General features: G+C 45.5%; 1 protein-coding gene across 1 annotated transcript; it reads left to right on the forward strand.

Moving 5' to 3' along the window:
* Positions 1 to 245: 245 nt before the first annotated feature.
* On the forward strand, positions 246 to 6,296 carry matn1 (matrilin 1; the record flags this gene model as incomplete). The annotated part of the gene is made up of 9 exons (XM_080859159.1): positions 246 to 339; positions 1,357 to 1,706; positions 2,131 to 2,353; positions 3,789 to 3,911; positions 4,170 to 4,435; positions 4,780 to 4,918; positions 5,624 to 5,776; positions 5,926 to 6,019; positions 6,254 to 6,296. 9 exons carry the CDS (start codon positions 246 to 248, stop codon positions 6,294 to 6,296), a joined length of 1,485 nt encoding a protein of 494 aa, XP_080715285.1.
* Positions 6,297 to 13,550: the final 7,254 nt, after the last annotated feature.

The following is a 13,550-nucleotide window of genomic DNA, read 5'->3' on the forward strand; positions in this document are numbered from 1 at the left end:
GTCCCATTAGAACTCCCCACACGTACACACACATGCACACATCAAGGTGTGTTTGTCTTTCCTGCCCCCCCCCCTTCAGATTTCGCAGGAGCCCTCCCCTCTCCCTCTCCCCCCCCCAGGAGGGCTGTCTCTGCTGCAGGGTTTTGGGGTAGTGAATGAGGGTGCTGATAACTGGCCACGCTCTATATGCACCGCTCAGTCCGTCTCTGGTTGTCAGTCGCCAGCCCCTTGCCTTACCGGTCACCATGGCTCCTGGATGGTTGCAGGTTGTGTGTCTGCTGCTCCTCGGCATGAGGGCAGCCCATGGAACCATCGAGATGCAGAACGCCGCAGCTATGGGTGAGATGTGTGTACTCATGGATGTGTGTGTGTGGGGGGGGTTGTGTGTGCATGTGTGGGACAAGATTGGGATTTATCTGAATTTGCTTCGTAAGGTCTTTTTATCAAAGGAGAAAATTATTTAAGTGGTGTGTGATTGGAAGTCAGGTGGCTCTTGGTAGAGCGTGTGACAGGCCACTGCTGTAATTTCGGACGGAAATAATACAAAAAAAGGAATGTCTATTTGGATTATACACCTTTTTTGAGTTTCCAATAACATTAGTGATTGATTCTGTTACAGTATTGTTGGCAATATTGTTGACACTTAGATTAACTGATTGGTTATCTTTCTCTTTTTGTCTCTTTCTGTGTCAAATGAAAAAATATACAATTTTCTTAACAGTAGTAGTGTTGGCTATGTGGGAATATTTGTCATTGTTAATCTTCTGAAACCTCACCATAATTACATTAATGAGTGCTGATTGCATAACAAATTAATTTCATTGGTTAACGTCATATTAGTGGTGCAGTATAGTACGGATGTCTACTATATAAATTAATGAGGACCTAGTTTTTATGTGGGTCCTGTTTCAAGTCTGTCATGTAATGTGGAAATGCTTTCTGGAATTTGCCACCATAACCATTTCAAAGATGGATAAGTAGTCCGTTTAAGTTGACTCATTCTTAGACAGTTTAAATTGATCAAGTCTCTCTCAGTTATTACCTCCGCCAAGGAGGTTATGTTTTCGCCCCTGTATGTTTGTTTGTTTGTCTGTCAGCAGGATTACGCAGAAACGCATGGACCGATTTCCATCAAACTTTGTGGGGAGATTGGGTAATATAATGGCAATAATTGATTAGATTTTCAGATGTCAAGGTCAAAGGTTAAGGTCACAAGGCGGAGGTTTGCATTCTCTGAATGCTCCCATTCTTGTTCAATCTGTTCAAATCCTCCTCACTGTCTCCCTCTCTCTCTCTCTCCTCACCTATATGTAAGTATATGTTTCTGTTTCCTCTCGCCCATTTCCCCCTAAACAGCTGCAGGCCTGTGCAACACTCGCCCGACTGACCTTGTGTTTATCGTGGACAGCTCCCGTAGTGTGCGCCCCTCGGAGTTTGAGCAGGTCAAGGTCTTCCTGGCCAAAGTCATCGAGGGACTGGATGTAGGGCCCGATGCCACGCGGGTGGGCGTGGTGAACTATGCCAGTCGGGTGAAGAGTGAGATATCCCTGAAGGCCCACCGTGCCAAGGCTGGCCTGATTAAGGCCGTCGGCAAGATCGAGCCCCTGTCCTCGGGCACCATGACCGGCCTGGCCATCCAGTTTGCCCTTAATGTGGCCTTCAGTGAGGCTGAGGGAGCACGTGTCAAGAGTCCTGGAGTCAGCAAGGTTATTCACACACACACACACACACACACACACACACACACACACACACACACACACTCTCTCTCTCTCACACACACATACACAGACACACACACACACACACACACACACACACACACACACACATACACACACACACACACACACACACACACACACACACACACACACACACACACACACACACTCTCTCTCTCTCACACACACATACACACACACACACACACACACACACACACATACACACACACACACACACACACACACACACACACACACACACACACACACACACACACACACTATAGTAATTAGAAGAACTTGGGATTTTGTTTTACATACATTTACTTACACTATTCCTCACTGCTTATCATTCCCCTTCTGCATGATTTAAATCTGTTTGTGTGTGTGTGTGTGCATGTAGGTGGCCATCATTGTGACAGATGGACGGCCACAGGATAATGTCCGTGAGGTGGCCGTAAAGGCCCGAGAGGCAGGGATTGAGATCTTTGCCATCGGTGTGGGTCGTGTGGACATGAACACCCTAAAGCAGATGGCCAGCGAGCCTCTGGAAGAGCACACTGACTACGTGGAGAGCTATAGCCTCATTGAGAAACTCACCCTGAAGTTCCAGGAAGCCTTCTGCGGTAAGTGACACAGAGGGAGGGATGAAGGGAAGGAGGGAGGGATGGATGGAGGGAGGGAGGGGGGGATGAGAAAAGATGTTGGGTTTAGGGTAGGGGAGGATCTTCAAACAGCAGTTAAAGGAAGCCAATGGTGGGTAATGGCTGCCATCTTGACCACTCTGTGAAGATATTAACCACTACCACTGAACCCTGTGTGTGAGGATCACCTCTTTCATGCTTTAATACTCAATAATAAATGGCTGTGTGAGTGTTACAGACTGAACGGCTGAGTCAGACCAACACACACCTGCACAGTGGCTCACTGACACAATGGGCCCTATTCGTGTGAAATGAAGTGTCAAAGTGGAGAGAAGTTTTATGAAGAAGTTGTATGTGGAAGATTAGAACAATATTAAATCATAGCACAATAGCTAAACTTAATGCAGCCCCAGACACAACATAGGAGTTTCAGGTTCAAAATGTTTATTATCATTATTATAAATTTCATTTTCAGTCAGAATCAAACTTTATCTTAACAAAACTAGAGTTACAATTAAGTTAAGATAATATGTCAATTACAACACTGAACCTAATGATAGAATAGCTTTGTGCTTATTGTGTAGCTTTTTCATCTAAAGCAAACATAGCGTTGTCCTCTCGTGTCCGCCACACTGTTGTCCTCTCCACAGTTCAGAGGTCACAGAAACACTGTTGTCCATTTTAGGAAGTTAGGATTGAGCAAGCAGCCTTTTATTAAGCACTGATCAAATAACATACATGAATGAGAGAAGCCATTGCCTTTTGGTGACACTTTTGTGTCGAACTAACAACACTGACACTAAATGATGAAAATATGGCCCACTCTGATCAGTAAGTTATCATTTAAAAAAACGTCAGTGTGCAGTGTGTGTTTTCCTGACAGTCGTGGCTGGTGTTTTTTAAGGATCCACTGTCCTCTGTGGAGGCAGGGCCAAGACTGGTAGCGGTCTGAGCAGCATTGAGATATCTAGTGCTGCTGCTGGTGACAGACTTCAGTGGATCTTTAAATGTGATGTAGATTCTCATCTTAGTTCTCAAGTTCTCAAACTGACATAGTGTTATTCTCTCCCCTCTAACCTCTGTTCATGCTCCACTACTGCTTTGTGTGTGTGTGTGTGTGTGTGTGTGTGTGTGTGTCTGTGTGTGCTTACATATTTCTGCATGCACATGAGTGCATTTGTGTGTGTGTGTGTGTGTGTGTGTGTGTGTGTGTGTGCGTGCGCGTGTGTGTGAGTTGCTTTTGTGTTGGAGGATGGGTGGCTACATGCATGTCGGCATGGCCTTGTTTGTGTATGTGTGCGGGTGTGTGTATGTGTGCACGCGTGTGTGTCTATGTGTATGTGTGTGCATGCGTGTGTGTGTATGTGTATGTGTGTATGTGTGTGCATGCATGTGTGTATGTGTGTGGGCTCTGCAGTCTCAGACCTGTGTGCTACTGGTGATCATGACTGCGAGCAGGTGTGCATCAGTGCACCTGGATCATTCAAATGCGCCTGCCGCGAGGGCCAGACCCTAATGGACGATGGGAGATCCTGCAGCGGTGAGTTCTTGCGTTTTTGTGCGTATGTGCACGTGTGTAAATCTGTGTGTGTGTGTATCTGCAAGTGTGTTTCTGTGCGTCAGTGTGTATTTGTGCATCTCGTGTCCTCTGAAGCCAAGCATCCAGCTTCACACAAGGTGTCAGGTACGAACACCAACCTTTCAGACAACAACATTCTCTCACTCTCTCTCTCTCTCTCTCTCTCTCTCTCTCTCTCTCTCTCTCCTTCTTCTTCTCTCTGTCTCTTTCTCTCGGCAGCCTGCAGTAACGCCGCGACTGATGTAGTGTTCCTGATCGACGGCTCCAAGAGCGTGCGGCCAGAGAACTTCGAGCTGGTGAAGAAATGGATCAACCAGATCGTGGACAAGTTGGACGTGGCTGAGACCCGCGCCCATGTGGGGTTGGTGCAGTACTCCAGCACGGTCAGGCAGGAGTTCCCTCTGGGACGCTACACCAACAAGAAAGACCTGAAAGAAGCTGTCAGGAAGATGGCCTACATGGAGAGGGGAACTATGACAGGACAGGTAGAGAATATATATATTTATGTACACACACAAACACACACACACACACACACACACCCTCACACACCACACACCACACACGCACATACACACACACACACACACACACACACACACACACACACACACACACACACACACACACACAGATAGACACACACACACACACAGATAGACACACACACACACAGATAGACACACACACACACACACACACGCACACACACACACACACACATCCAAACACACACACACACACACACACACACACACACACACACACACACACACACACACACACACACACACAGATAGACACAGCTCTTATTGTGCCACTTCAACAGGCCCTGCGCTTCCTGCTGGACAACAGCTTCACCCCCACCCAGGGAGCCCGTCCTGGCGTTGCCAAAGTGGGCATCGTCTTCACTGACGGACGCTCTCAAGACTACATCGGAGATGCTGCAAAGAAGGCTAAAGAGAACGGTGAGAGGAAGGAAGAGAGATAGAGTGAGGAGAGAAGAGGATGGGGAGAGGACAGTAGAGAGATAGAGTGAGGAGAAAAGAGAACGGAAAGAGGACGGGAGAGAGATAGAGTGAGGAGAAAAGAGAACGGAAAGAGGACGGGAGAGAGATAGAGTGAGGAGAAAAGAGAACGGAAAGAGGACGGGAGAGAGATAGAGTGAAGAATGAAGAGGATGGGGAGAGGACAGGAGAGAGATAGAGGAAGGAGAGAAGAGGATGGGGAGAGGACAGGAGAGAGATAGAGGAAGGAGAGAAGAGGATGGGGAGAGGACGGGAGAGAGATAGAGTGAAGAAAGAAGAGGATGGGGAGATGGTGGGTATAGGAGGAGAAAAAACAGGTGAGGAGAAAGGGCAAGAGGTGAAAACATGAATAGGAAGAAGAAGAAGAGAATAGTGAGTGTCACAGCATGAACTGTGGGTCAGGAGGATTAGAGAGGGAAGAATGGGATGGCAAAGGGTAAAGAAATCAAAAGGAGAGGGTAGATGGCTACAATCACTTACTTTGGTAACTACATGTTTTGAATGTGTGTGGGTAGATATGCATGTGACCCTCTATGTAGTATCACTGTGAATGTATATGGTGCTTATGACCACTGTGTGTGCATTAGGGTTTAAGATGTATGCAGTGGGTGTGTACGGTGCTTATGACCACTGTGTGTGCATTAGGGTTTAAGATGTACGCAGTGGGTGTGGGCAATGCCGTGGAGGATGAGCTGAGGGAGATCGCCTCAGAGCCCATCGCTGACCACTACTTCTACACGGCCGACTTCAAAGCCATGACGCAAATATCCAAGAAGATTCAAATCAACGTTTGCCAGGGTGAGAACATGTCTCTTTGTCTGTCTGTCTGTCAGTCTCTCTCTCTCTCTCAGTCATTCTCACTCTCATATTTACACGCAAACAATTATGAGAGCAGACAAAAGTAGTTGTATGAAAATGCAGACAAGCTTTCCTTTTTTTCCCCACAGAGGAGGACCCCTGTGAATGTGACTCCATCGTTAAGTTCCAGAAAAAAGTAGAAGATGCTTTACAGGCATTAACAAAAAAATATATCCTTTCATGGTATTATACTGAGTTGAGTCTCTGAATGTGTCTGTCACTGCAGATGTGTTAGTGTTTCCATGTGTTTCAGAGTGCAGAGTTTGTGGCCAGGCAGGTAGGTATGTTTATTTGCCCAAAAAAATATGTGTTTGTATGAACGGGTGGATGGAAGTCTTATTTATGGGTGTTTCACGCTTGTAATAGTCTGAGCCATCATCAGAATGTGATTTCCTTGACAAGAGCCTCACTGGAGAGTGTGACAAAGAGGATCTCTGCATTGGAGAACAAGATCGTCTGAGGAGACCTCACTCCAGTCTTGCCCTTTGAGGTCCTGTTATCCCAGTGCAGGAGCCTTACAGAACTGACCCCACCCCCCATCCCCCACCCCACCCATCCACCCTCCCACGCTTCTCTTCTTCCATGTAGCCCCTCCCATCACACATCTCCTTGGAGATAGAGCACTGATTGCCATAGGGACCCTGACAGACCCCATCCTCTGGTCTGTAGGTGTGTGTGTGTGCACACTGGATTTCCTTCTCTTGCTAGGCAGATGTGTGTGCAGAAGAGAGTCCTGCCCCACTGGCCCCCCACAGAGATCTCTCCTCCCACCCCCACAGGTACATGGGCCCCGGCCTGTGAGGGTACAGGTACAGGCACCCCCTCCCTGGGGGGCCCGAGTGCTGGTGAAAGGTTCCGCCACAGAGGGAGACCGGGACCAGTGGAGGTGCAGCATAATCTACGCCTCTCCTCTCCTCTCTCTCCCCCCCGTCTCCACACCCCTTTCCAGCTTTTCATTCATTCCACTGCCAAAACGGAAAGTTATATTATTATTTTATATGAAATATATATATAAAGGTAATTTAAGACCGAATTAAATAGATGTGTGTGTGTTGTTTGTTTGGGTTTGCAATAAAACTCCATCCAGGAGTGTTCTTTCCTAACCTGCTGATCACAGATTGAACTGACCAAACAACTGCCTCTCTCTCATACACACACAAACAGAATAAACACCTGGGTCTTTACTCCATCTTTACAGTGAGGAGTAGTATAATACCCACATGCATCTAAATAGTGTGCATTGTATTGATTGGAAAGATAGAACATCCCAAACATCATACTGGTTGGACTATTGCGGTGTTTTGCAGCCGTGAAGCAGTTTTATGAATCCCTAGGCTGAAGGGTGACCATGCTGTAGTAAGGTGTGTGAGAGGCCAGCGAGCGAGCGGCAGGGCTGAACTTAGGGGTCTTTGAGACGTGTTGGTCCAGCAGGAGGTGCCTGGGGCAGGACCAGCAGAGGGGGGAGGCCTTAACCCAGTGTGGACTTCCTGGAGGGAAAGGGTGACTGGTGCATGAATGGGTGTATGTGTTGTGTGTTGTGGGCATGTGTGTGTGTGTGTTTGGGGGGGCATGTGTATGTGTGTGTGTGTGTGTGTGTGTGTGTGTGTGTGTGTGTGTGTGTGTGTGTGTGTGTGTGTGTGTGTGTGTGTGTGTGTGTGTGTGTATGTGTGTTGTGTGTGAGTATGTGTGTGAAGGGGCATGCGTATGTGTGTTCAATGTCAGTTCTTGTTATAGGCAACATATCAGCTGGATGGAATTCTCTTAAGCACATCTCTGAAAGATGGGGAGCCTCAAACTGTATGTTCATTAGTAAGTGTGGACTGCGCTGTGTTGGGAACACTTGGAACTGCAAAGATTGGAGGCCATTTGTAACGCAAATCCAACCAAGGTTTTCATCTCTTTTCTCCATTCGCTTTATTCTCATGGCTTGGACATTTTCTGCAACTAAATCTCAATATATATCTGGCTGATGTCCAGTGTGCCTGCATACTACAGCAGGGACATCACATGATACTATAATACCACTACTACTTTTTCTCTTCTGTAAAACCAGGCCATTGTCACTGTATGGAATATGAGGCAGGTTCATATGAAACGCCACAGGTACCAAGACAAGGCTTGACACATGTTCATACACAGTATCTGAAAGAACTTAATTATCATGCAAATCCAAATTCTAATGAAATATTATCTCCAAGAGCGTTTCTTCAACTGAAAACCCTATAACATTATTAACATTAATATTATTATTAACATCATTATTTACTCATTTTCTGGTGTCATAATTCCATTATAGAGATGGCTTAAAGTGAGTAATACCTTAAATTCAGGTGTGCATAACTATTACGGAGCTTTTTGCTGCTGGATTATGAGGTGAAATAAAGATGTATCAGATGATGAAAATGTAAAAATAGTGAACTAGCTTTCAGATGGATACAAAACAATTAAAATTGCAAAGAGGTTGAGTCACGATCACCGCACAATCAAGAGGTTTGTGGACGTGAGCCCACAGAGACGCAAAAAAACATATTGAGAAGAACACAAATGTACTCCAATATGGTGGACACACAGACGCAGTGACATACACAGCAGTGACCAATGAGGTATCTGTGTTTCCACATTTATGGCCTTACATAAGTACCATCATCTTCCAAAACGGCAACCTTCCTGGACTCTGCAGAAGCAAAAGACGCAAAGTGCTTGACACATGATTGACAAGGTCAGAAAGGCAGAAAAACAACCTCCCTTCAAAAAAAGTGCACAAGTAAATGTTTTAAGAATGAGCAAAACAAAACCTGAAGACAGATTTGAAGGTCTTGTGGAAGGATAAGATGAATGGTACACAGGATGGTTCTAATGGGTGGGCCCATGTCTGGATTGCTGATCAACATCATAGTCAATGTGTTTCATGCAAGCTATTTAAGATTCATATCATACTGATTGCCTGTATGGTACATTGACATTTGAGACATTTAACATCTTAACTGTGATCTGCAGGCATAGAGTGAAAGATGTTTGGGAAGTGTCTGGGAAGTGTGCTCACTTCAGAAGGTTAGATAAAGAAGGTTCGAAAGACACCCAGGAAAAGATGCCAAAGGTGTGCTCTCCATCTGATAGAGCGGTGTTGAGATGTCCTCTCCTTCCCTTGGCTACAGCACCATCTAGTGGTCAAAGAGCATACAGACATGAGATGGCCATGCACGGGAGCGTGTTTCTCAGACAAGTAGATGGGAAAGGGCCTAAAAAAATAAGGAGCAAAGGAAGATAGAGGATTATTAACATTATATTGCATCTTGTTGCAAAATGTTTAAAATAACAATAGGTCTAATATAATTACAAGTGAATCTTAAGTCTTGCAGTCACAAATCCAAGTGCTGATCATATCTCACTTAGCTCGTCCTTAGTGGAGACACAAAACACCCAAACCTATTCTCTAGATCAAAATAAAAGAAAACAGGCTACAAGGTTAGACAAACTACACTAGCCACTGTAACTAAAATGATTCACATTAAAATGTTCCATTAAATGCTATACCGTAGATGCAGAAAAATGTTACATGAAATGCTTCACGGTTAATGCAGTACAATGGTACATTAAATGCTATATTATTTAAGTCTCCCGTGTATTGAAACAGCATATCTTACCACAATATTTGAGAATGGCCTTGATGGACAAACAGTGTATATATTTGTAGACCTAAACCAGTTTTCATACTTTTGTTGCTGGAAGTGGAGAAAATGTGTTCTTTTTAAGCTGTAAACTAGATTTTATGACTCAACTTTGCTGAAACACTTTGGTCCTGGTGTTAATATTGAATTGAGTTGAATTTAATATTGACCACATTTGCATTTCATGGGCTGAGTATTGAAAAAATGTAATTTACTGTTTAAAATCATTCTAAACCTTAAGGTCACTGCTGACATAGATTAAACCGCTTGGTACATGTCTACATCATGAAGTTAATATACTATCCGTTTACTTAACTCTTACTAATTTTTTTTCAAAATGATGCTCTGGGTGGAGTTAGGCTCAGAGTTAGGGGTGGACTTACACTTTAAATCTCTTGTTTGTTTACAGCTGCTTTGTTTACATATCTACCATAGACTAAATAGGCTACCATTTCATTATTCTCATCTCAGTAATGCTGCCACTTTTAGAAAGAGAGAAAGAGAGAGAGAGAGAGAGAATGAAAGAAAGAGAGAGCGAGATTGGATGAGAGAAAGAGAGAGAGAGAGCAGTTCCTACAGTGGTCGCTAGAGGGAACACTATAATCATGGGAAAAATGTGCTGTCCTTCAGGCTTTACATTTCAATACAAAGAAGAGTATAAAGGTGTGGGATACCTAACAATAACTTCCTATATATCAAATGAATAACAGAACTCAATGAAAGGATAATCAAAGCATGTTTAAGCGTGTTTAAAAGTGCACGAAAGGACACCAAAAGAGTAGCAAGTTAGGAAACAGGCACACAAAGGCTTGCAGAAAAGTTTGCACGAGTCAGCTCAAGGCCAGCAAGCGTTATGTGAGCCTGTGATGAGACACACATATGAGCCATTTTGAGGTCAAGTTCAACTTCCCATTGACCAACTCAAGTTCACACGACCCATTGTTGCTGATCATTCACTTCTTCACAAAGTGTACTTCATTTTCTAACTTCAGTGTTCCAGACAGATTTGGCCAATTTTGTCAGTTTAGCTAGGCCAACTGCCTCGCTTTTTCGTGGGTGCTTTTTTGTATGGTAATGTAGTGTGATCTCTGCCGGTAAATGTGATTCTGAATAGGGAAACACATGACAGAGATGTTATTTGTCCATAACACAATGAGTATGGGTGGACAAATACACATACTGCACAGGATCCAACACATAGCCAACTACTGGTATCACACAGACTAAAATTGGGAACACAAATACACACTACTACAACAATACTACAAGAAGGAAGACACGGGTTCATTCCAAAATTGAATACAATTAAGCATTAACATTCTCGCTGCAGCATTAGTCTTTGCAGTGAGTCCCTTGGCTACGTTTGTTTGGCCGACTGTTCGTGTTGAATCGGTGGTGAAGCCTGTTCTCGATACAGGTTCAGGAAAGCCCCTTGAGTCTGTTGCTGTATTGAGCCTGTCTATGATTGCATCTATTTAGTTTGATTTTATTGAGTCTGTTACTGTAGTGAGCCTGTCTATGATTGCATCTATTTAGTTTGGTTTTATTGAGTCTGTTGCTGTAGTGAGCCTATCATAAATATGATTGCATCTATTTAGTTTGGTGTTCGATTTATTTTTCTACTTTGCCACTTCCTTTCTTTTTCAACAACCAAAATACCAAAGGCTGAGAACGCTAGTGTAAAAGTCCTGTCAGACAATTAGCTGTAATACAAAAGCTATCTGTGGTGAGCAGAGTGTGGTTTGGTCTGTAGACTTATTTCCTCACACACAAGCGCAGCACGTACAGGCTACTGGGTCGCTGCTGGCTGTGGTCTTTGCGGTGTGTTCAAGAGACACTTTTTGGCCCCAACATAGGTGACAGTTGGCCTATGTTGTGTGCGCTTGTTCTCTGATGTCGGTTTGGTGTGTCCTTGGTTTAAAGCATTCCAGAAGTCCATCACTCTGGGTATCCAGTGGTGTAGTCTGAGTCTGTCTCATGTCCATCACTCTGGGTATCCAGTGGTGTAGTCTGAGTCTGTCTCATGTCCATCACTCTGGGTATCCAGTGGTGTAGTCTGAGTCTGTCTCATGTCCATCACTCTGGGTATCCAGTGGTGTAGTCTGAGTCTGTCTCATGTCCATCACTCTGGGTATCCAGTGGTGTAGTCTGAGTGTTTCTCATGTCCATCACTCTGGGTGTGCAGTGCTGTAGTCTGAGTCTGTCTCATGTCCATCACTCTGGGTATCCAGTGGTGTAGTCTGAGTCTGTCTCATGTCCATCACTCTGGGTATCCAGTGGTGTAGTCTGAGTCTGTCTCATGTCCATCACTCTGGGTGTGCAGTGGTGTAGTCTGAGTGTTTCTCATGTCCATCACTCTGGGTATCCAGTGGTGTAGTCTGAGTCTGTCTCATGTCCATCACTCTGGGTATCCAGTGGTGTAGTCTGAGTCTGTCTCATGTCCATCACTCTGGGTGTGCAGTGCTGTAGTCTGAGTGTTTCTCATGTCCATCACTCTGGGTATCCAGTGGTGTAGTCTGAGTCTGTCTCATGTCCATCACTCTGGGTATCCAGTGGTGTAGTCTGAGTCTGTCTCATGTCCATCACTCTGGGTGTGCAGTGGTGTAGTCTGAGTGTTTCTCATGTCCATCACTCTGGGTATCCAGTGGTGTAGTCTGAGTCTGTCTCATGTCCATCACTCTGGGTATCCAGTGGTGTAGTCTGAGTCTGTCTCATGTCCATCACTCTGGGTATCCAGTGGTGTAGTCTGAGTGTTTCTCATGTCCATCACTCTGGGTATCCAGTGGTGTAGTCTGAGTGTTTCTTATGTCCATCACTCTGGGTGTGCAGTGCTGTATTCTGAGTGTTTCTCATGTCCATCACTCTGGGTGTGCAGTGCTGTAGTCTGAGTGTTTCTCATGTCCATCACTCTGGGTATCCAGTGGTGTAGTCTGAGTGTTTCTTATGTCCATCACTCTGGGTGTGCAGTGCTGTATTCTGAGTCTGTCTCATGTCCATCACTCTGGGTATCCAGTGCTGTAGTCTGAATCTGTCTCATGTCCATCACTCTGGGTATCCAGTGGTGTAGTCTGAGTCTGTCTCATGTCCATCACTCTGGGTGTGCAGTGGTGTATTCTGAGTGTTTCTCATGTCCATCACTCTGGGTGTGCAGTGCTGTATTCTGAGTGTTTCTCATGTCCATCACTCTGGGTATCCAGTGGTTTATTTTGAGTCTTCCTTATGTCCAGCTGCTGGCAGACATCGCTGAACATGCCAGCCTCAGAGTTCTGCCCCTGGTTGCTGTACAGCTCCTCGGGCACACTGATACGGCAGAACATCTGGCTGACCAGGCAATCACTGGTGGTGGACGCACCCTGACAGGGGACGGCACTCTTGGTCCGTTTCAGGAGAGGTGGCCACAGGAACCGTCCCTGTAGGCCCTCTTAATATAAGTACCTTCTCGGAGTACCTACTACGAATGTCCTTAGCTTTAAACAAAGTAGTGTATTATAAAAGTGCAAAGGTGTATGCATTAGACATTCATGTTAATAAGTTCCAATTGAGTGAGTTGAAGCCCATGGATTAAAGGATTGTCCAATTGGAGTCCTTGGCGTATGGAGAAGGAGGTCTTTGGGCATGCCTCTGTCGTCAGCTCCACCTGCCAGTAGCCACTGCGCAGGTGGAGGGAGCTGAACCAGGGTGAACAGGTTGTTTGTAGTCAAGGGCATCATCGACATGTGGCAGTGGGTAGGAGTCAGTGTGTGGGTGACTTTGTTGAGGTTATCGACACATAAACGTCAGGGGCCATCTTTGTTCTCTCCATCCTGTTCCAAGGACTGCTGCTGGGCTCGATGATGCCCGCCCTCACCATCTCTTGGAACTCCTGCTCAGCTGCAGACCCTGGGGGTGAAGGCGGATGGGGCGTACTGGACATAGACTAGCTTAGGGGCCCCCTTCAGCTCATGGGCCCTTGGGCCTGGGTCTGGTAGGCCCGTTTGGTAATCCATCCCTGGTGCTGGACCAGGCTTGTGTGGGTGCAGTCCTTGTCTGCGGCCTGTGGAAGAATC

This window comes from Sprattus sprattus (genome assembly GCF_963457725.1).
Source record: "Sprattus sprattus genome assembly, chromosome: 20".
Lineage (NCBI taxonomy): Eukaryota > Metazoa > Chordata > Actinopteri > Clupeiformes > Clupeidae > Sprattus > Sprattus sprattus.